We start from the raw sequence: 20,684 nt of genomic DNA, 5'->3' as shown, positions 1-20,684 counted from the left end.
TTTATTTCTTTTAAAAAAAGGGTTAAAATGAAAAAGAGAGACTGTAATCAAGGAAATACTTTCTTTTATTTGGAGAGAGGATACAGCAGAATAGGTAGACCTTGGGTTCAAATCTAGACCCCTCTACTTATTAGGTGATCTCAGGCAACCTACCCAGCCTCTCTGTACCTCATTTTCCACTTTAGACAAGAAGAGGACGATGAGAGCAACTGCCACAAGGCTGTTATGAGGATTCAATAAGTTAACCTCAAACAGCCCCGATATGACAAATGTTATATAAGAATTTGTTAGATAATAATAGTTACCACCAACGCCACCACCTCCCAGGGCTCACTGAAGCTTTTGTTACGTTTAGAGGTGAACAATTTCCAATTCGACAAGCCAATAAAATGCTTTAATTTGGGGAAATATTTACTGAATGAGTGCTTGATACTATGCCAGATTTTTAGAGGAAGGAAAGATAAAAAGTAAAATAATTACAGAGCCATGGTGCTGCTTCTAGAAGAAGGGGCTTTTAAGTAGGGGTGTGTGGTGACCCAGGCTTTGGAACATCCACAAGCCCTCAGAAGTGAGATGCAAAATTCTGTCTGCACGTGCATTTTTCTAGTGGGCTCTCCCAGATGCCTGAAAAGGCCTGGGGTCAGGACAAAAAAGAAAAAAAGTTAAGAGCCATTTTCAGGTAATCACACCACATTAAAAGGTGAGTATCCTAAAGCTTAATTTTATTAAAAGATACTTGTGTATTCTCTATGGCTTGATTCAGTTGTAAATGGGTTCATTTACTTCCATAGGTATGCACACTTCCCCCTTGCTAATCTGAAGTTTCTTAAATATCAAACAAGTCACCATCAGAAATGTAAACCCTGGGTTACCAGAAACTCATACTCCTTCTTCTTCCAGTCTTCCTGAAAAGGAACCTACTTGCTTTATAGATCTCCAAGTCCATGTGTAATACAGAACTAGTGAGCTTCCAAACCTCATGAGCAATGGCTTCTGGAATGAGGAATCCCAAACCTTCCTGTTTCTTGCACAATGGCTGGTATCGCTGGGAGATGATGGACACCTGCTGCTCAATCCATCACCAAATCTTGCAAGTAATTAAATATCGATCCTGGAAGCCATTGCCGAAGACATTGGAAAGAAAATACGCTGTGGTCTGCACTAAACTTGAAACGTCTGGGGCACCCGCTGTTTTACACAAGTACCACGCACTAACCTATTGTGGAACTGGAGCTCCTTGGGGCACCCACTGTTTCAATACACCACATGTTATAATTATGTCAATGTCTTAGACAACATGGTTTTGGGGAAAGGCCACAGATTTTGCAATCAGATGGTCCTGGGCTCCATTCTGCCTGTACTATTTTCTAGCTGGGAGATTGTGGAAGGTTACTAAACCTCTCTGGATGGTAGTTTCCTCACAGGTGAAAGTACCTCCTCCCTTTAGGGGACTATTGAAGTTTCAATCTGATAAAGACATGTAAGAATCCGCAATGGTGTCTGCGGACTTTCCCTTTTCCATACCCATTTATGAATGATTTATCATAATAATAATTAACCATGGGAAAAAGTCATTGATTTTTAACTATTTCACCTTCTCATAAAATCTTACAACTTCTCACAAGTTACTCCAAGATAACATATCATTACTGGAATGATCCGTATTCCTAACCAGGGTTGTTATACAATATTGAGGGAAAAAATCACAAGTACTCAAAGTCATCCCCAATGACTCTTCTCCCACCTTTCCATCTATTTTTAGATACACAAGTTAGCAATTACTGCCAAGTTAATTTAAGAAACCCTGCAAGTGTGAAACTCAGACTACTTTGTTATGGTACCAGTATTTAGACGCTACCTAAAGTACGCACTGTGTTAGGACATGGCATTTTTTTTAAAAACTTGGAAACTGACATCGCATACGAAAGCAAAAATTTTTGTGCCTAGATTTCCATAAATATGTCTATGAAAGTCCACTTGCCTAGAATAAGCATCCAGCTGGGGAAGGAAAAATTTAAGCTCCAATGCGCCCAAAACTTGCCATACGTTGTCCCTATTTTCAGAAAAACCTGATCCACAGTGTATCTCCTTACAGAGGAAGAAACCGAGGCTTAGAGAGCTCAGAGAATAACATGCAAGTGAAAAAGGAGTGAAGGGGGCAGGGCACAACCTTTGAAAGAACGACACAGCCGGAGGACATTAACATAAACTGATTGGGACCAAATGGGCCCAAGATGGTGGAGAAGTGGACCTCCAGGCACCATGACAGTCCCAAGGTAGACCATGAGGATCAAAAAGTGGGTGGTGGCCCAATTCCTGGAAATCCTTGCCCCTTCCTGAAATAGCTGGAATGTTCCACCCACTCATTAGCCTATGAAATTACCCACCCTGACAAAAACTGACAACCCCCATACCCTGGTGCCTTTCTCACCTTCTGAGATGGCCGACACTGTCTGTGGAGTGTTTTTCTCTCTAAATAAATCCACTTCTTACCTACCATTTTGTCTCCAACTGAATTCTTTCTCTGATGAGACATCAAGAACCTGAGCTTCATGAAGTCCTGAAACCAGGTGTGTGATCTCAGTTGGAAGACCTTGGGTTTTGGCCGGGTTCGAGTCCCAGCAGTGCGGGTTTGAGTCCCAGTCAGGGTTTTGGCCGGGTTTGAGTTCCAGCCATGTGGGTTCAAGTCCCAATGTGAGGTGCACGGTTTCAGAATGATGGCCCTGTGACTCAAACCCAGTTTCTGAAGCCGTGGCCCAAGCTCTTTTCCTCTGATCTAATTATGCAACCAAAGCCTGGGTGAGGGGGCCGGAGGGGAAAGAAAGAAAATAAAGCATTAACTTGCCCTTGAATTCCTTTGCTAGAATTGCAAGAAATTAAAATAGAATAAATGAATCTGTAATTTCTTTTCCTTCCCCAATATTTTTAGAGGTGGCATCCATGGAGTTTTACTTTACTTACAACCATGGTCAACACAGTTCTATGATATCAAAGTTCCAGCTGGTAGGAAGTCCCTGTTTCTCAAATAAGACCAACACGTGCGCTCCTATCTGATCTGACTCACCTTTCCTGGAAGATGCATGCCTCCCTTAATGGCCTTTATCTTCTGACTGGCTACCATAAGCAGATAAGAGAAAAGTAAGCAGGATGAATTTACAAGCTTTTTGGATTGATCAAGGTGGGCCTGGGTGTTTTTTGCTTAGGACACAATGAATGCAACTTTTAATCTTAGTAAATATTAGTCACCATACACCTATAACCACAGTGTTGCCCCCCCCAGCCCCCCACCCCTCCACCCCAATCCCAGTAGCTGAATCACAAGCCTCTGTGTGCTCCAATGAGAGGACAGTTAACGTGTGGCATTATCAACAGCATGAACTGACCACTCTCAAAGTGGTCAGGTCACATGAGCAGGTACTATAAGGCTATGGGCATTTAGAATAAATAGACCCCTTGCCCTCAGTGTATTTGAGAGTCAGTTCAGAGCATGGACTATGGAACCAGACTGGCTGGATTCAAACCTCCCTGCCCCCACCCACTCAGTGATCTTGGGCAAGTTACCTCTGGGTTTCGGTTTCCTCATCTGTAGAGTGCAAACAACAGCACTGAACACACAGGCCTGTAGTGAGGGTTAAGGTTTACACTAGAACATGCAAGGCACATCATTAAGTGCTATTAAGGGTTAGCCATTGATTTTAATTTAAATACAAGGAACAAATGACATGCTCTGCCTATGAGATGTGTGTATAAAATAACAATAAATTGGCCATCCTGGTATAACTTGGAGCAGAATGTGTTTCTCCATCAACAGCATCCGATTTCTGGCAGAGGAGGGTGTTAAGTCACACCTATAACATTCCAGCTCGGACACAGGAAATGGGCGGCCTTGTTCTTCTTTGAGAGGGAGTCATGGGGTAGAGATTGTAATAAATGAAAAAGAGAGAACTTCCAGTTTCTCAAGTCTGAAGAGCACGTGTCACGCCACCGGGACCCCGCCTGAGTGAAGGGTGGCTGAAGGGAAGAGGTCAGGGGGAGGACTAATTCAAAGGCAGTGCACCACTGGAGCACTATGGTGAACAGTCAAGCTGGCGCAAATGGGGAATCTTGCTGGCTGCTGCAAGTGAAACAGATTTCAAGGAGATGAAGGAAGCGGTAGAACACGGCAGAAAATACCACAGCAGCCAAAGCCCAAAATAAGCCAGCCCCAGCATTCTGACAGTATATATAGAAAAAGGGAATGGTAGTTACCAGTTATTTTATTAGAGAGAGAAAATGACAGTCTTAGAAACAGTCTGATGAGAAGAATTTTAAAAGAAACAAAAACTTAAGATGAAAGGCTCAAAATTAAGGTTTAAAAAAAAATGCAACCACTAAGAGACGCAAAAGTTGGGAGAAACGAATGGTTTTCAGTAAAAAGAATCAGTACTCCTTGGGAAAATGGCTGATTTGGGGTGTGGAGCGAGAAATGGACAAGATAAGCTTAAATATCTTGTGCTGGAAAGCAAGAAAGGTATCAGAGACTACCGTGACCTTGTAAAAAGTATACAGGAGAGAAGTATAAACTGAGCATCAAAAAGAAAATTGACTTCAATGGTTTGAAACAAATGCATTAATATTGCAAGATCCTACTGATACTTGAAAAACTCATTGATTACTATGGGAGGTTGTTAGGGCACTAAATCATAACTCAGAGAACTGATAAAAGGAAAAAAAATCAAGCTTTTTCCCTGTCTTTCCTACACAATCTGATTTGCAGGAGAGCCAAGTAGTTCATGGGGGAAAATTCTTTATAGACAGAATTCCAGTTGATAAATGCAAGAGGAATGATAGATAGATTTGGATCTTCATTTTGCAACCTCTAATGAAATGGATCTAGGTTACAACCATCAGTGATGCTACAATCATTAGGTGAAAGGTAGAAAGGATAAGTTGACTCCACCTGAACCCACTAATCACTCTTGATATCTCAAAGAGAGAAATATCCAGACATCACATGTCTTGCGATGTGATGCAACAGATATTACATGGTAACGCCTACCAAGGATGCTCACCTTTAAGTCTGAATCTAATCAAGCCTCTGCATCTCACTGCCAGATTATAGGAGACATGGAAAAGAAAGGAATGAATTACACAACACCATAAGTAATAAGACAGCCCAGAAGTGGGACATTCTACCTGACAAATGACCTGCTAGCTCCATCAAACCAAAGGCATGAAAGAAGGGGTGGGGGGGGAGTGTAATAAAATAGATTTGAAAACCTAACAACCAAAAGCAATGTGTGGATCTTGTTTAATTTCTGATTGCAACAAATCATAAGAGAAAAGACATCTTTGAGAAAAATCAAATATGGAAATTACATTAAGGAATTATTGTTAATATTTTTAGGTGTGAGAAAGGCATACCATTTTTATGTTTGTTTCTTTTTTTAAGGAAAAAAAGCCCTCATCAGAGATGTAAACTGAAACACTTATGAGTGAGATGACATAATATTTAGGATTTTGCTTTAAAAGATACCAGCCCCCACCAAAAAAAGTGGGGAAAGGAGAAATAAGTGAAACAAAGTTGGCAAAATGTTAATAGCTGCTAAAGGTAGGTAGTAATTATACTATTCTCTCATAAACTCCATAACACAAAGTTTAAAAAAAAAAATTAAGTGGTTTTGGTGGCAATTCAATCTGTGTCTTATCTTACCACTGATTTTTCAGGAGGTAGCTAGGGCCCTCCCCAAAGAAATATTTAGTCATTCCCCACTTAGCCTAAAGAGATGCAAAGAGTCTTAATCAGTTTGCATTCTGAATTCAATATGATTAGAAGTGACTAAACCAAGGAACCAGGTGTTCTATAGTAACAGCCAAATGTCAGCTTAATTTTTCCCAGTAAGAGACAGCCTACAAGGCACCCGGGTTGGGCAACAAAACCCACAAAGAGCTTATCTGATGACAGTTGATATCAGATTGTCAAGATTTGTGGGAGCCCAAGGCAGCATGGGCAAGAGCCACACATATTCCTAAATCAGATCTTGGTCAATGCAGAAGTTGCAAACTTTCTTACCAACTTGTGTAATGCACAGAGCTACTTTCTTACCAGTGGTAATGAATTTGTGCTAACTTGTCTCTATAATCATTCAGTTGTAATCTGGAAGTAAGGGCCATGAGATACAAAACTAAAGGTCCACAAAAAGATCTAAGCCATGATTTATTTGCATTGGTGTCACTGCCCTAATCAAGCGGCTAACCACATGACCCCCAGGTGCTTACAAGTCACTCACTAGTTTGGTACATCTTTCTCATGTTTTTCCCTTTCCTTCAAACCCTTCTGTTATGGACCAAATGTTTGCATTTCTCCAGAATTCAAATTGAAGCCATAAGCCTCAAGATGAGGGTGTTTGGAGGGCCTTTGGGAGGTACTTAGGGTTAGACTAGGTCATGAAGGTGGTGCCTCCATGATGGAATCCGTGGCCTTATAAGAAAAGGGAGAGAGAGAAAAAAATTAGAACAAAATTTCTAAAATTTGTATGGAAACACAAAAGACTCCAAGCAGTCAAGCCAATCTTAAGAAAAAGAACAAAGCTATAGGTATCACACACCCTGATTTCAAACCACACTATATAGTTACAGTCATCAAAACAGTATGGTACTGGCACAAAAACAGACACATAGATCAATAAAAACAGAACAGAGAGCCCAGAAATAAACCCACACTTACATGGTCCATTAATCTATGACAAAGGAGGCAAGAATATACCTTTTCAATAAATGGTGTTGGGAAAACTGGAGAGCTACAGGCAAAAGAATCAAACTGATCCACTTTCCCATACCATATACAAAAAGAAACTCAAAACAGATTAAGGATTTAAATGTAAGACCCAAAACCATAAAACTCCTAGAAGAAAACATATGTAGTACATGCTGATATCAGTCTTAGCAATATATTATTTTTGGATCTGTCTCCTCAAGCAAGGGAAACAAAAGAAAAAATAAACACATGGGACTACATCAAACTAGAAGGCTTTTTCACAGTTAAAGAAACCACCAACAAAATGAAAAGGCACATTACTGAATGGGAGAATATATTTGCAAATGATAGATCCAACAAGGGAGTAATCCAAAATATACAAAGAACTCCTACAACTCAACATCAAAAAACAAAAACAAAAATAACCCCATTTAAAAAACAGGCAGAGGATCTGAGGAAACATGTTTCCAAAGATGACATGCAAATGGCCAACAGGCACATGAAAAGATGCTGCACATCACTAATCATCAGGGAAATGCAATTCAAAACCACAACAAGATATCGCCTCACATCTGTCAAAATGACTATCATCAAAAAGACAACAAACAAGTTTTGGCAAGGATATGGAGAAAAGGGAGCCCTCCCGCACTGTTGGTTAAGGTTACAATTGGCATCACCAGTATGGAAAACAATATGGACATCCCTCAAAAAATTAAAAATGGAACTACCACATGATCCAGAAATTTCACATCTAGGTATTTACCCAAAGTAACCAAAAGCACTAATTGGAAAAAAATACATGCACATTGCCACATTATTTACAATAGCCAAATATGGAAACAAGCTAAGTGTCCATTGATAGATGAATGGATAAAGATGGGGTGTATATATATATATACATATATATATATATATATATATAATAAACGATTACCCAGCCATTAAAAAGAAAGAAATCCTGCCATTTGTGGTAACATGGATGGATCTAGAGTGTGTCATGCTAAGTAACATAAGTTTGACAGAGAAAGACATAGACTGTATGATCTCACTTATATGTGGAAACTAAAAAACAAAATGAAAATAGACTCAAAGATACAGAGAATAAACAGGTGGTCATGGGCGGTGAGGGGAGGAGGGCAAAATAGGTGAACAAGATTAAGAGGTACAAACCTCCAGTTATAAAATAAATAAGCCAGGGGATGTCATACACAGAATAAGAAATATGGTCAATAATATTTTAATAACTTTGTATAGGGACAGATGGTAATGACTTAAACGGTGATCATTTTGTTGTGCAAATGTCAAATAGCTATGTAATACACCTGAAACCAACATTCTATTGTATGTCAACTATATTTCAATTTTAAAAAAAGGAAAGGAAGAGAGAGAGCAATCTCTCTCCCTCCATGTGCACCAAGGAATGGTCGTGTCAGGACACAGCGAGAAGTGGCTGTCTACAGGCCAGGAAGAGAGTTCCCACCAGAAACTAAATCTGCTGGCACCTTGACCTTGGACTTCTCAGCCTCCAAAACTATGAGAAAATAAGTTTCTCTTGTTTAAGCAACCCAGTATTTTGTTACGGCAGCCTGAACAAACTAATACGGGTACTTATTTCACCTATTTCCCTCTTTCTTTCAAACTCTTTCCAATTCCTCTGATAGGAAGATTCTAAAAATCACAAAGGTGTTGCCAGAGCCAAAGCAGGGGAAAACAGTTGAATATTATGGGTTTCCAATACTGGAAAACCTGACAACCTTCCCCCAGTAAAAAACTGGCCACGCATTTATGAAATGTGTTTGGAATATCCCAAAGAGAAGTAATACAGTATTAGAACCAAAGAAGGGCTAATAAGCGTATATTATTTGAAGTAACCACATTCAGAATAATTAATAAGAGTAAATATGTATATTGGCAAGATCCACCACAACATCATCCCAGGCAGAGGGAAACACAAGCCTCTATACTGATGAACACTCCAAATCTATTTACACAGAAACCCTCTGCAATTCTCCTCACAGATTACCTAGCTGCCCTCTCGTCTTCAGTACTCTGTGCCCGTGAAAAAGTAACTGTCAAAGATAATAGGAACAGGATTTGACCTACTTTTCCCTAGACTCCTGCAAAGTCTATAACTCCAGTTCTTGTGTTTATTTAGCTATCACATCTTTGGGACACATTTCCTCGCTTTCTTTGCAGGCAATTCTGTCCACCACACGTTAAGGTCACTTGTGGGTAATTCCTAACCTCCCCTGGTCATGGGCTTAAAGATGTCCTATTACACTCAGCTAATCCTCAAAACACCCTTCTGAGGTAGACCATGTACAGTCATCCCTATGCCGGAAGAAAAATTCTTAGGAAAGGAGGAACACAGCCTAGAAAGGCCAAAGACCTATGTCAATTCAGACCCTTCCCTGCCCAAAGGAAGCCATGCCAAACCCAGTGTTTCTCTCTGAATCTCAAGTTTTCATAAACCTATCTTGCAAGAGCTGAAAGTCCCCCAGTAAGATCTTTTAAGGCAGACAACCAAGATCTCTTTTTTAAGTTACAGTCCAAAAAAATCTACATTGTGGAGCCTTCTCGGTAAAGTCTCCTTAATGATGGCAAATTTTTAAAAGCTACGTAAAACCCACCAAAGGTGCCCAAGGCCCTGGTGAGCTGGGACACCTGACAAGTCAGCCCCGCGGCGTGAGGCCCCGACAGGGCCTGCTGGGTGACCTTATGAAAGCTCCCAGTCCGTCCCGCTTCTCTTAACCACAAAACATGTCTGACCTGCTCGGGCCATTAGATGCACTTAGAACCCAACGAGGGACACTCCTCCACCAGGAAATCCTATCGAACACACCAGCAGGAAGACAATATTTAAGATTCTGGGGGTGTCGCCGACTACTAAGTGCTGGCGACTCGGGAACCCAGGAGCTAAAGATCGCCCCGGAACTTCCAACTCCGGGGTCTCCCCCTCGGCCTTGGAAGCGGCCAGAGCCAGTCCCGATGCCCAAAGCTTGCAGCGGGGCGTCCGTCCAACACGAGCGCACGCGTCTCGTGCCCCCTGCAAACTGAGATCCCACTTGTGGGGCCCGAGGCTCTCTGTTGGGACAGGGCTGGGCGACTGTTAGGCACCGGACACCTGCAGCTCCCCCTCTGGGGACTGGCAAACGGCCCTTCTTCCGGCGATGCCCACGGTCCCGCAGCCTGAATTCAGGTGCGCTTGGGTTAAGTCAGGTGCACCTGGGGGAAGGGGGCACCGTCGCTTCCCGGGGGCCAACCCACGACCCCGCCGTCCATGGCCCCTCTTCTGCCCAGTCCATCACAACGGCGCTCCTCCAGGAACCTCCCCAACTTCCAGACGCCCCCCTCGGTCGCCCGGGAGGGTGGGCGTGGGCTCCACGTGCGCGCCGCCCACGCCCACGCCGGCCGGGCAGGACCCGGCCACTCACCCGGCCCCCGGCGGCGCTGCGCTTCCTCCGCAGGGTGAGCCCGCTCCGCAGCAGCGCCGGCAGGTCCCGCAGCCGCGGCCGCGGCGGCACCGGCACCGGCTCGCGCTCCGGCTCGCGGGCGCTGGGGCTGCGGCGCAGGGCGCCGTCCGCCGCGGCCACCGCCGGGCTCTCGCACGGCGGCTGCATCTTGACGGAGCCCACGGCCATCCTCATGCCCTGAAGGCGGCTGCGGCGCCGGCCACCCCTCTTCCCCGCGCTCGCCTCCGCGCGCCTTCGCCAGGCAGCGAGAGGGCGCGACTGCGGCTCCGGCGCGGGGCGGGCTGCCAGCCGCTGCCCATTGGCGCGCGCCGCGGCCCCCGCCAGGCTCAGCCCCGCGCACCTCCCCCTCTCCGCCCAGGTGCGTCCGGCCCCGCCCCGCGCCGCCCCGCCCTCTCCGGCGGCACACCTCCGCCTGCGGACCTGGCCCCCAGCAGCCTCTCCCCGGACCCTGGGCACCGTCTCTTCCACAGGTGCGGGATTCCCAGAAGCCACCACCAAACCCACTCTACTGCCCGGCCCGTTTAGGCTGAAAAGTCCCATTTCACTCCCTTTCCCTATCTGCCAGGGTTGACTTGAACTTCGACCAAGTGAGCTGGGAAGTCTGGAACACCACCCCTACTCGGCGAGCAAAATACGTTTTTTTTCCCCACAGCCTGGCCCCAAATCGTAATCACTATTCCCAGAAATGGTTTTTGCCAAAGAACTTCAAAATAGGCTCCGTATTCTGCTACAAGTCAAACACCATGGAAATACAATTACCCCCACGCTGTCCCCTCTTTGGCACATTCATCATTGAAGGCTAAAGGAAGAAAACTTTTGTTCCTTATGATGGGTGTTCAGCAAAATAGATGTAAGTCTGGTGACCTGGAGGTGAATCTCTGTCAACAAGTTAGAACCTGACCTTCCCTGAGAGCCAGATGCAGGTGATGAATGTGCTTGGTAAAGCACAAAGGCCTACCGTGGTGTGAGTCATTGTTTATACCATTCCAGGAGGAAGGAATAGGGGAGCCCTGGGAGTGAAACCATTCCAGCAGGGCCTTCAAGTCCAGAGCTCTGAACCTTCACCTCCCAGATCAATGTCTTCAACAAGGGCCAGTCAGGGCTTTTACTTCTTATCAGTAGGACACTGATCTGGAGTAAAAGGGTCCCTGTCTTTGCCTAAGACTTGTAAGAGCTGAATCAGCTTATTCACGTTAGAGAAAATCAAATTGACAAATGAGGATTACAGGAGATAGGGGCCCTTGGTTGGTTTACCACTGTACCCTCAGCCCTCACATGGTAGACCCTTGGCAAATGTGGAAGGAAATATGGCCAGGTAAGGATAAAGGAAGAATGACCTGTGACCTCTGCCTTCAAGCAACTTAAAACTTGGCCCAGGACTAGACATGCTTATAAAAAACAAAGATATTGCCTTGTACTCTTGGTGATTGCCAAGTGAGTGTCAATAATGAACACTTCGGGCCACAGGAGCGGGAAGTGCTTCTGGCCTGGGACGGGCAAAGAAAAGTCAATGAAGGGAGTTTGAGCTGTGCCTTCAAGCTGAGTGCAGAAGATTCAGTTAGGCAGAAAGGAAGGTGCAAGTCCTTCAAGTACGAAGGGAAAACATGAGAATAACGCCAGTGTGGTAGGACACAGAAGTGTTTGGGCACTGAATGTGTCATACTGGTGGGAGAGAGGGATTATGTGATGGAGAAGGAGAAGATATTAGAATGGATGCTGGTGACACACTGGAGAAGCCCTTAAATCCTGTCACCTAATGCTGTGAGTGTTTACTGGAAAGGGCCCTGCAGTAAATTCTGTCATCCATTACATTTTCCAAATGCCTATCACGTATATTCAAGGCTGAAATCTCACCTGTATGTACCATATAAGAGTGTATCAGCTTATATAATGTTGAAATACTTCTGCTTCCATTGGTAATCAGGCATTGCCTTGAGCCCCAATGTCATACTCCATACTTCCTCCTGAAACACCAACTAAAGGTCTACTACCCCTTTAGTCCTGGTCCATTAGAGGCCCTCCAGGACAACAAGTGTCAGTAATCACCCTGATTACAGGATGCTTGTGCCATATCACTCCTCATAATTCCCTTTGAATCACACCATGAACCAGCTCTGCTCTAAAATAAACAGAACACGTGTTCTGACTCCTGGTCCAGATCCTTGGACTTCACGCTCTTTCACAGAGCTTCTCAAGGCAAGACCAGGGAGTTTGGACTTTATCCCATAGATTCTATGGCATTGACCTAAGGTCTAAAACTCAGTATCAACAAGGGCCTTTGGAAAGTTGGATTGCAGTAAGGTGCTAAATGACAATTGCCATATAGACACGGTATAAGACAGACAGTAGGGAATAGCAGGAATGTGTAAGCAGAAGAGCCATGCCACTGTTTAGCTCAAATCCAGCAATGCCCCACCCCAGGACCTTTGCACTTGCACTCTTCCTCTGAAATGGTACCCAGCAGAACTTTCTGCAGTGGTGGAAATGTTCTATACCTATTTTGTAGCCACTAGTCACATGGTGGCTTTCAAGCACTTGAAATGTGGCTAGTGTGCTTAAAAAACTGAATTATAAATTTTATTTAATTTTAATTAATGTAAATTGAGATAGCCATATATGGCTGTGGGCTACTCTAATGGAAAGCAAAGTTCTGGAATTCCATGTTACCCTTCCTCTACTCAAGTTTTTTTAACTGAAATGTCTCCATTTCAGTGAGGCCATCCATGACCATGTGATTTTAAATTGTAGCTCTTCCCATCTGCCCCTTGCCCTGTCTCCTTCCTAGTTCTCCAATGTTGCCATCCAACATTGTTTATTTTACTTATCCATTTTCTCTACTGTCTGCCTCCCCACCACAAGAATGTAAATCCCACAAGGGCCTGAAAGTCTTTTTCCTTTTGTTCAGTATCTAGAACATATTAGTCGAAGAACTGACTTTTTCCACATATGAGAACCCACTTTTTCAAAAGGAGCTTAATCTGGATTTTTATATAAACTCTCCTGATTTTATAACGTTGGAAGTTAAAAAAAAAAAAAAAGAAGCAAATCCTATATATACCAACATTGCACAGCTCAAAAAACCTCTGGAGTATCAGAGCTGATTTTTACTTAGGAGAATGACATCATCAAAGCTAAAGTTTATGGAAATACCTATGGTAAGAAAACACAAGTTTTATTGGCTATCTGCAGTGAGGGGAAATGGGAGACCAGGAAGATAACTCTGACATTTTCCTAGCTACAAAGGGCTGAGGGTTTGAATGAGTGGGGTCAGTGGAAACAGGGAGAGGTTAGATGTCTGAGATTATAAAAGAAAGGTCCTCAGGGCTTGGACACGTGTTAGGAGGAGCAGAAAAGTACTTCAGGTGGTAACACAGATTGTATTTTACAAAGAGGACCAACACAGTATCCCCTATCCCTATGATCTTCTGCAATACAATCTTGCCACTCCCCCATGAAGAAAACAGTATTTATTTCTCCATCTCCTTGAATCTGGGCTGGCCTTTGGCCAATAGAATCCAGCAGAGGTAAGAGTGCATGTTCTGTAAGTAGCCCTTAATTGACCTGATAGCTTTCACTTCTTACTCTCTTACGCTGGCTCTTGGGATGCTCCCACTCAGAGCCCAGCTTCCTGTGAAAAGCCCAGGCCATCTGGAGAGTCTATACAGAGGTGCTCTGGCAACTGAACTTCCATCCAACAACCAGCATCAATTACCGGCCATTTGCAAGCCATTTGGAACCTCCAGTCGAGCCAAGCCTTCACGTGACCCCTGTACCAGCCAACATCTGACTGCAACCACGGTGACAAGCCAAAGCAAGAACTACCCAGCTTAGCCCAATCAACCCACTGAACTATGAGAGTTAGCAACAAACTGTTTTAAGCCACTCAGTTTAGAGGTATTTGTTACACACAGATAGGTGACCGAAACATGGGGTTCAGAAACATGTTAAGAACATACTCCCCTATGAATTCAAAAAAAAGGGAAATTTATACTTATATTTGTATGTGTGTGAAGAAACATGAAGTTTCTTGCAAGTGGTTGGACTTGGCTACACGAGGAAAGTAAAGAAAGGAGATTTTTTTTCAAGTATAACTTTTAATATTCTTTTGTTTTTATAAAAAAATATTACTTATTGAAAAAAAATTAAATTAAAAAAAATGACTCCAGATTTAGAAAAGTCAGGAGATAGGGGAGCTGGTTTTGAGGGTTTCGTCGTACATAGCAATTAAACTGACTAAACTAGAAGGCTCCCCAGTGAAGCTCTGACCAGCAAGAACAGCGGGTGAGCTCAAGAGGAAGGACGGGGAGGGAGAGCTGTGCTGGGGCGCAAGTATCTGCCGGTAGGGAGAGCTGTGCTGGGCTGCAAGTATCTGCCGGTAGGGAGAGCTGTGCTGGGGCGCAAGTATCTGCCGGTAGGGAGAGCTGTGCTGGGGCGCAAGTATCTGCCGGGAGGGAGAGCTGTGCTGGGGCGCAAGTATCTGCCGGGAGGGAGAGCTGTGCTGGGCTGCAAGTATCTGCTGGTAAAGCGTGGAGCTGGGCTGCGGCGCTCAGAGAGCAGAGGGGAGCAGACACAGTCCACCCCTGCTATGCTGGGCCCTTGGGGAACATACAGCACAAGACTTTCCATTCCTAGTTGTATGAAATTTGAAAAAAGTAGTGACTTACCTGGGTTTTCCTCCTTTAATTTTTGTGGTCCCAGATGATTCTCAAGAACGCCAAGGAAAGCTTCTACTTGCCGGGCTTTCCCTTGTGTTTTTCCCCTCCCTGTGTACCTACTTATGTCCCGATAACCATACACAGTGTATGTCATGCTCACGAGTCTCCTAACACCATAGCCATGAGGACTTTGATGAGTCCTCCTTGGTGTCCATCCCTTCCCAACACCTCTTGCTTTAATTTTTCCTCCATTTAAGATGTTTTGCATTGCTTTACCAGCTATCCGAAATAAAAACCCTAAATACAATTCTGCCTCTCTATTCAAGCCTGCCAACACTTTAATATTGTAATGATCAAAATGGACTGAATAGGACCTTCCCAAGGATTAAGGGTGAGCGGTGGGAGATCAGAGGCAGAGCTTGCGCTAGAAACCCAGTACTGCCCACACCACCTCTGCTGAGGACGCCGCATATAACTGTGTACTTGATACAACACTATTTTTATGTTTTCTTATGGAATGAATATGCAATCGCGAGAAACGTAGCAAAATAATGCAACATGTTTCAAACCTAAAAATGTTAAGCCTTACTCATTTTATTTTAGTTTTCAAGAATCATAAATAGAACTCTCTTCCATCAGATGGTTCATGACAAACCTCTGTGATGCTGTGCTACGATTTGTGTAGCCCATCACGCACTATGCGTCAGGCAAATATTCCCCTCAGGGATGATACATTTTTTCCTTACACTATTTGCATTGGTGGCTCCAGCCAGAGACTGGCTGATAAGGGTGGGTGCCCTTCCTTATTAGTTTGTCTTCTACTCCTTACACTCATAATCTTGAAACAAAATCTGCTTATTCATGCCTTCTCATATGCCATGTACTGTTATCATCCTGGAAATTTCTTTTTTTAAGTCAGGTGTGCAAGTTTACCAGGCCCTTGAGTATTTAGGACAATGGTGCAAAAAAAAATAAAAAACCAAAAAAAAACCACCTCTCTTTGTGGTCAAACGCCTGAGAAGACAGAGGAAGAAGGCAAAAGGAGAACTAACTTGACCAACAGACAGCAAGAAAGCCAGGCCAGTCTTGTCCCATCCTCCCTGCTCTGCTTAACTCGTCCTTTCACAGATCCAAATAATACCTCCTCCTGGAAGCCTTCTGTGCTCTGCCTATTGGGATTATTCCTTCCTCGGGTAAACCTCAGAGTTTACCTACAGCTATGAATCTACTTTCACCACCTCTCTTATCACAGTTAGTCTTGTATTTGAATTAAATGTCTGCCTATAAGACCTAGATGAGGTTATAAAACCCTGGAGGGCAGAGACGATTCGTTTTTGTATTCCCCTCTAGTGTCTATTGGAGGGCCTGGCACATCGGAGGTGCTAAGTTAAAAAATGCATGCATTGAATGAATGCTGGATGGGTGAACAAATGAATGGACAAAACTGTAATTAGCCAAACACTGTCATCCTAGTTTGAGGAAGCAAGACAGAGGTCTCAGCAGATGCAGAGTCTCAAAGGTCACAGGAAAACACATTATCCCAAGGGTGATGGGAGGCTATAAATGGACTCCAGATGGTGGCATGTTCAGATCAGCAGAGAAGGAAGATGATTTTCACATCAGTATGTAGAGTACTTTAAAATAGGGAGACACTGAAAGCTGGGCAGCCAGCAAAGCAGGTTACAGACTCGCAGGCATGAAGTATTAACACAGTAATCCATAAAATCGGGTAAATGGAAACTTCTGGGTTTCCTTATACTATTTGCATCTGTGCATTCCGTGCAGAACCCCTGTGCTAATGACATGAGACGATGTTTATAAAGCTGTTCGCAAACTTTAAAGCACTGCCTTTCTGTAGGGGTGAAAGGGAAGGGACAGATGAAATGATGCCTTGGAGAAAGCACAGCCTGGACCTGGATGGCAGAAGGGAGGGGGAAAGCAAACAGGGTCACTCCCACCCAGAAGACAGAGATGTTGGATAGTGTGTTTCTTCCTGTTTGTGACTGTGAATCATTTGCAGCATTGACCCAAGCCAAGTACAGAGTAAGCCATGAGAAAACCTGCCTTAGAGCATTCTGGCAACATTGTATGAGTGCAAATTGGCATCTGAAGATATTGGTGAGAAGATATAGACGTGGGGCTAGAGAACACTCAGAGCAGGAAGGTCTCCTAAATTCTTAAATATAAAGAAAGTCTTGAGCTTAGAGAAGATGACAGCACTCAAGGGACAACAAGGTTATCGTTTTCATGTATCTTGAATATACAGAAGAGAAATTTGATTCATTCTATACAGAATTAAAATTGAAGATGGAAAACACAGTAAAATTTCTTCTCAACGTAACAAGGCTTTTCTATCCATTTAAAGTCCATTTTGAGGATTTTTGGTTGGTTTTCTGTTGTTGTTTTGGTTTTTATTTATTTATTTTTATTTATTTACTTTTGGCTGTGTTGGGTCTTCATTGCTGCGTGTGGGCTTTTTCCAGCTATGGTGAGCGGGGGCTACTCTCCGTTGAGGTGCACAGGCTTATCAGGGTGGTGGCTCCTCCCACTGCAGAGCCCAGGCTCTAGGCACACGGGCTTCAGCAGTTGTGGCACATAGGCTCAGTAGTTGTGGCTCGCCGGCTCTAGAGTACAGGCTCAGCAGTTGTGGCGCACGGGCCTAGTTGCTCCACGGCGTGTGGGAGCCTCCCGGACCAGGGATCAAACCCATGTCCCCTGCATTGGCAGGCAGATTCTTAACCACTGCACCACCAAGGAAGTCCCTAAAGTCCATTTTGAACTAAAATAGTCCTTACCCTTGCAAAATGAGGGGCTTACACTGGACTTCATGGAATTTCGTTTTATTGGATTACCCAAAAATTTTGTCCAGGTTTTTCTTTAACATTTTTTCTGAACGAGCTATTTGGCCAAGCCAATACTAGATGCACAATTGGATTCAGTGACCTGTAAGGTTCCATCCAACTCAACTCAAACATTCGGTTTTTTCACTGGCCCTAGTGAATACTGAAGTGGTTCTACAGGGCAGCAATTCTGAAAGTGTGGTCTGGGGATCCTCAAGACCCTCGCAGGGGTTACATAAGGTCAAAACTATTTTCTTAATAATGCTAAAATGTTATTTGTCTGTTTTGTTCTCATTTTCTCATGAGGATACATTGGTGTTTTCCAGAGGCTATGGACATGTGATATTGCAACAGACAATGAAGGAACAGATAAGAGACTCCAGCAGCTTCTACTAAGCTAAACATCTAGGAAATTAACAAAAATATAAACAATGCCATTCGTTTCACTAAACTTTGTTTTGTTTTGGAAACGTTATTTTTCATAAAATACATTTCTATTAACATATAATCAGTTTATTATCAAATGAATAAATAAATATTTTTTAAAATTTTGCTCGTTTCAATTTTAATATATCAAATACCCATAGACATGACCCACAGAAAACAAAAGCTCTCTGAGGTCCTCAATAACCTAAAAGAGTAGAGGGGTCCTAAGACCAAGGAACATGAGAGCTGTTAGTATAGGGCATCGTTAGAAAAGAAAATTTCTCTCTGAAAATAAGAAAGGAGGGAAGTGTGACCAGGCAAAAAAGGCTTTCTGCCTTGCCCACTTCCCAGCTACCTTTGCTGAAGCAATACCACTTTCATCCTGACACAGAACTAGTGATTTCCACAAAGGTGGCTACTAGAGGGACCTGGGTGGTGGAATCGGTGGGACCTGTGCTTTGGAATCAGATGGGCCTGAGTTTAAACCCAGATTTTTCCACCTTCTAGTTATGTGGCCTTAAATGACTCGGCTTCTCTGAACCTCCATGATCTGTTCCATGTAATGCTAATACTACCAGGTTGTTGAGAAGATTAAACAAGATCTACATGCAGAATCTAACCCAGTGAGGTACCTCTTAAATCCTATCTCTGCGTGTGGCTGGAGCTATTGCTGATCAATCCCAGGGAAGGCCCAGGGAAGCCGCACAACCTGGTGAACAATGGTCGAGATATGATTTTCACCAACTTTTCCCACATAATCCCCTCTCTGGGCAAACTCCAAATCTTCAGACAGGTTATTCCTGAAGCACCTTCTTTACTGCCAACCACCGAAACATAACTTCCTCATCCTTTCCACTCTGAATACAGTTATGGGGGAGTAGAACAAACACTGAACGTGGAATCAAGAAACCTAGGTCATGTCCCACATCTATTGATTTATTAGCTCTGCGACCTTCACCAAGCACTTCACCTCTTTGAGCCTGTTTCCTCATCTATAAAACAGGGGATAATAAAACCTACTCTGTGGGGTAGTTATAAAGGCTAAAGTAAATAATGGCTATGAAAACACCCAGCAAGCAGTAAGATATGTATGTGTTGTCATTAATAAATTTCATCTATTCTGTGTTCAAAACTGGTCTAACCTAAAAAACTCCACAGTGAGTACTTAATCAAAATTATTTCCACACACACACACATGTGCAAACACACATTGATTGGATAGTAACACGAAATTTGCACATATTTTTACAAGCACAAAAACTCTGTGAATGCATTCTGGGCAACACCCCTCCCCAACTTGTCTTCCTAATCTAAAGCTTTATATCAAGCCCCAGTAAAGAGAATCACTATGACATATCAATCTTTATTTCTTATTAAACCTGCTTAAAAGAGGTAATGTTGATAAGAGCAGCAACGAAGAACTTTCTTAGGAAATTCAAATATGACCCTCATCTGATTCTCTCCCTGTGACCTGGTCCCTTAGGAGGGAAAAGAGGGCTTGAGGAGGAGATGCTTGAAAGGGTAACAATTCATAACTGCTATTAGCAGAGCTGCTAACTAAATCTTTTATCTGCAGGTGCTCTTTTATGTCTGTTGATTTAGGAGTAGGAAAAGCTGTTAGTCATAAAGTTTCTGTTTATTCCTGATGAAATGTCAAAACTTGCATTGTCAAGGCTGCGAGAATCTGACTCTGTTCTCCAGGCGGTTCAGGACGAGCCAGTTTTGGTCATGGTCTGCTGCGTTACCTGCATCTTTATTATCCTTGGCTCCTCTTCAGCTGTGTACTTTCTGAGGACTGATGTCATTGCTTCTGAATACTGTGTAAATTCCCCCATCACTTACAGTGTTCTTGTCTGCCTGGTGGGCATTCCATGAAACTGTAGTCTTATGATTTCAGATCAAAACTGATATTGTTTCACTTTTCAAATATAGATTTGAAACATTCTCAGATACCATTCACAATAGTAACAACAGAATTGCATATTTATTTACAAGGGAGACTCAGGATCAACAGACCTGAATGTTTGTAAAGTCGTAATAGTTTTTTCTCAACTTGTATGGACAAGATGCTTTCTAGGTCTCTATTTATGGTGTCGACATTAGAAGAGAAGAGGAAATGAAGTCGAGTCCATGAAATCATAGGAAAGACTTGGAAGCATTGTGGGAAGGTGAACGGGCTACATCTTTGGCCTCAGTTCCTTCATTTGCAAAATGAGGATAACAATAGGACCTGCCTCATTAGGTTGCTGTGGGTAACACATGAGATACTAAGTGTGAAGGACCTAGATCAATGCAGGCACGGTCAGGAGTACAGGTGTGTTAGAAAGTATCTTTATTACTCTCTTCAATCTGGGCTATATAGATTTTGGAAGAGCTGGGAACTTCCTGAAATCATATAAAAAAAGGCCTATGTACTTCTCTGATGAAAGAGACATAGGCGTCATCAGATTTTCAAAGTAGGTAACCTAATAACAAAAACTTCTGAGACCTACGACCCTTGGGCTGAGCGTGTATAGACCAGAAATAAAGACAGATGTAAGCTGCCCCATTTACA

At 43.3% G+C, this 20,684-nt stretch overlaps 1 protein-coding gene across 3 annotated transcripts in view; it reads right to left on the bottom strand.

Moving 5' to 3' along the window:
• The window catches only part of RAPGEF5 (Rap guanine nucleotide exchange factor 5), a 231,250-nt gene extending 220,224 nt beyond the window's left edge, over positions 1-11,026 (bottom strand). For 2 of the 3 annotated variants that reach the window (XM_057730810.1, XM_057730811.1), the window contains exon 1: positions 10,171-10,477. In XM_057730810.1, coding sequence (XP_057586793.1) covers positions 10,171-10,383 — 213 coding nt within the window. In that variant the 5' untranslated portion in view covers positions 10,384-10,477. Of the gene's footprint in view, positions 1-10,170; positions 10,478-10,968 lie in introns of those variants that run through there. The other variant, XM_057730812.1, reaches the window with a different exon arrangement.
• Between the last annotated feature and the right edge of the window lie 9,658 nt (positions 11,027-20,684).

Source organism: Hippopotamus amphibius, chromosome 4 (genome assembly GCF_030028045.1).
Source record: "Hippopotamus amphibius kiboko isolate mHipAmp2 chromosome 4, mHipAmp2.hap2, whole genome shotgun sequence".
NCBI classification, from domain to species: Eukaryota; Metazoa; Chordata; class Mammalia; order Artiodactyla; family Hippopotamidae; genus Hippopotamus; species Hippopotamus amphibius.
The sequence above is the reverse complement of the archived record's forward strand: the minus strand, read 5'-3'. Positions and strand labels throughout refer to the sequence as shown.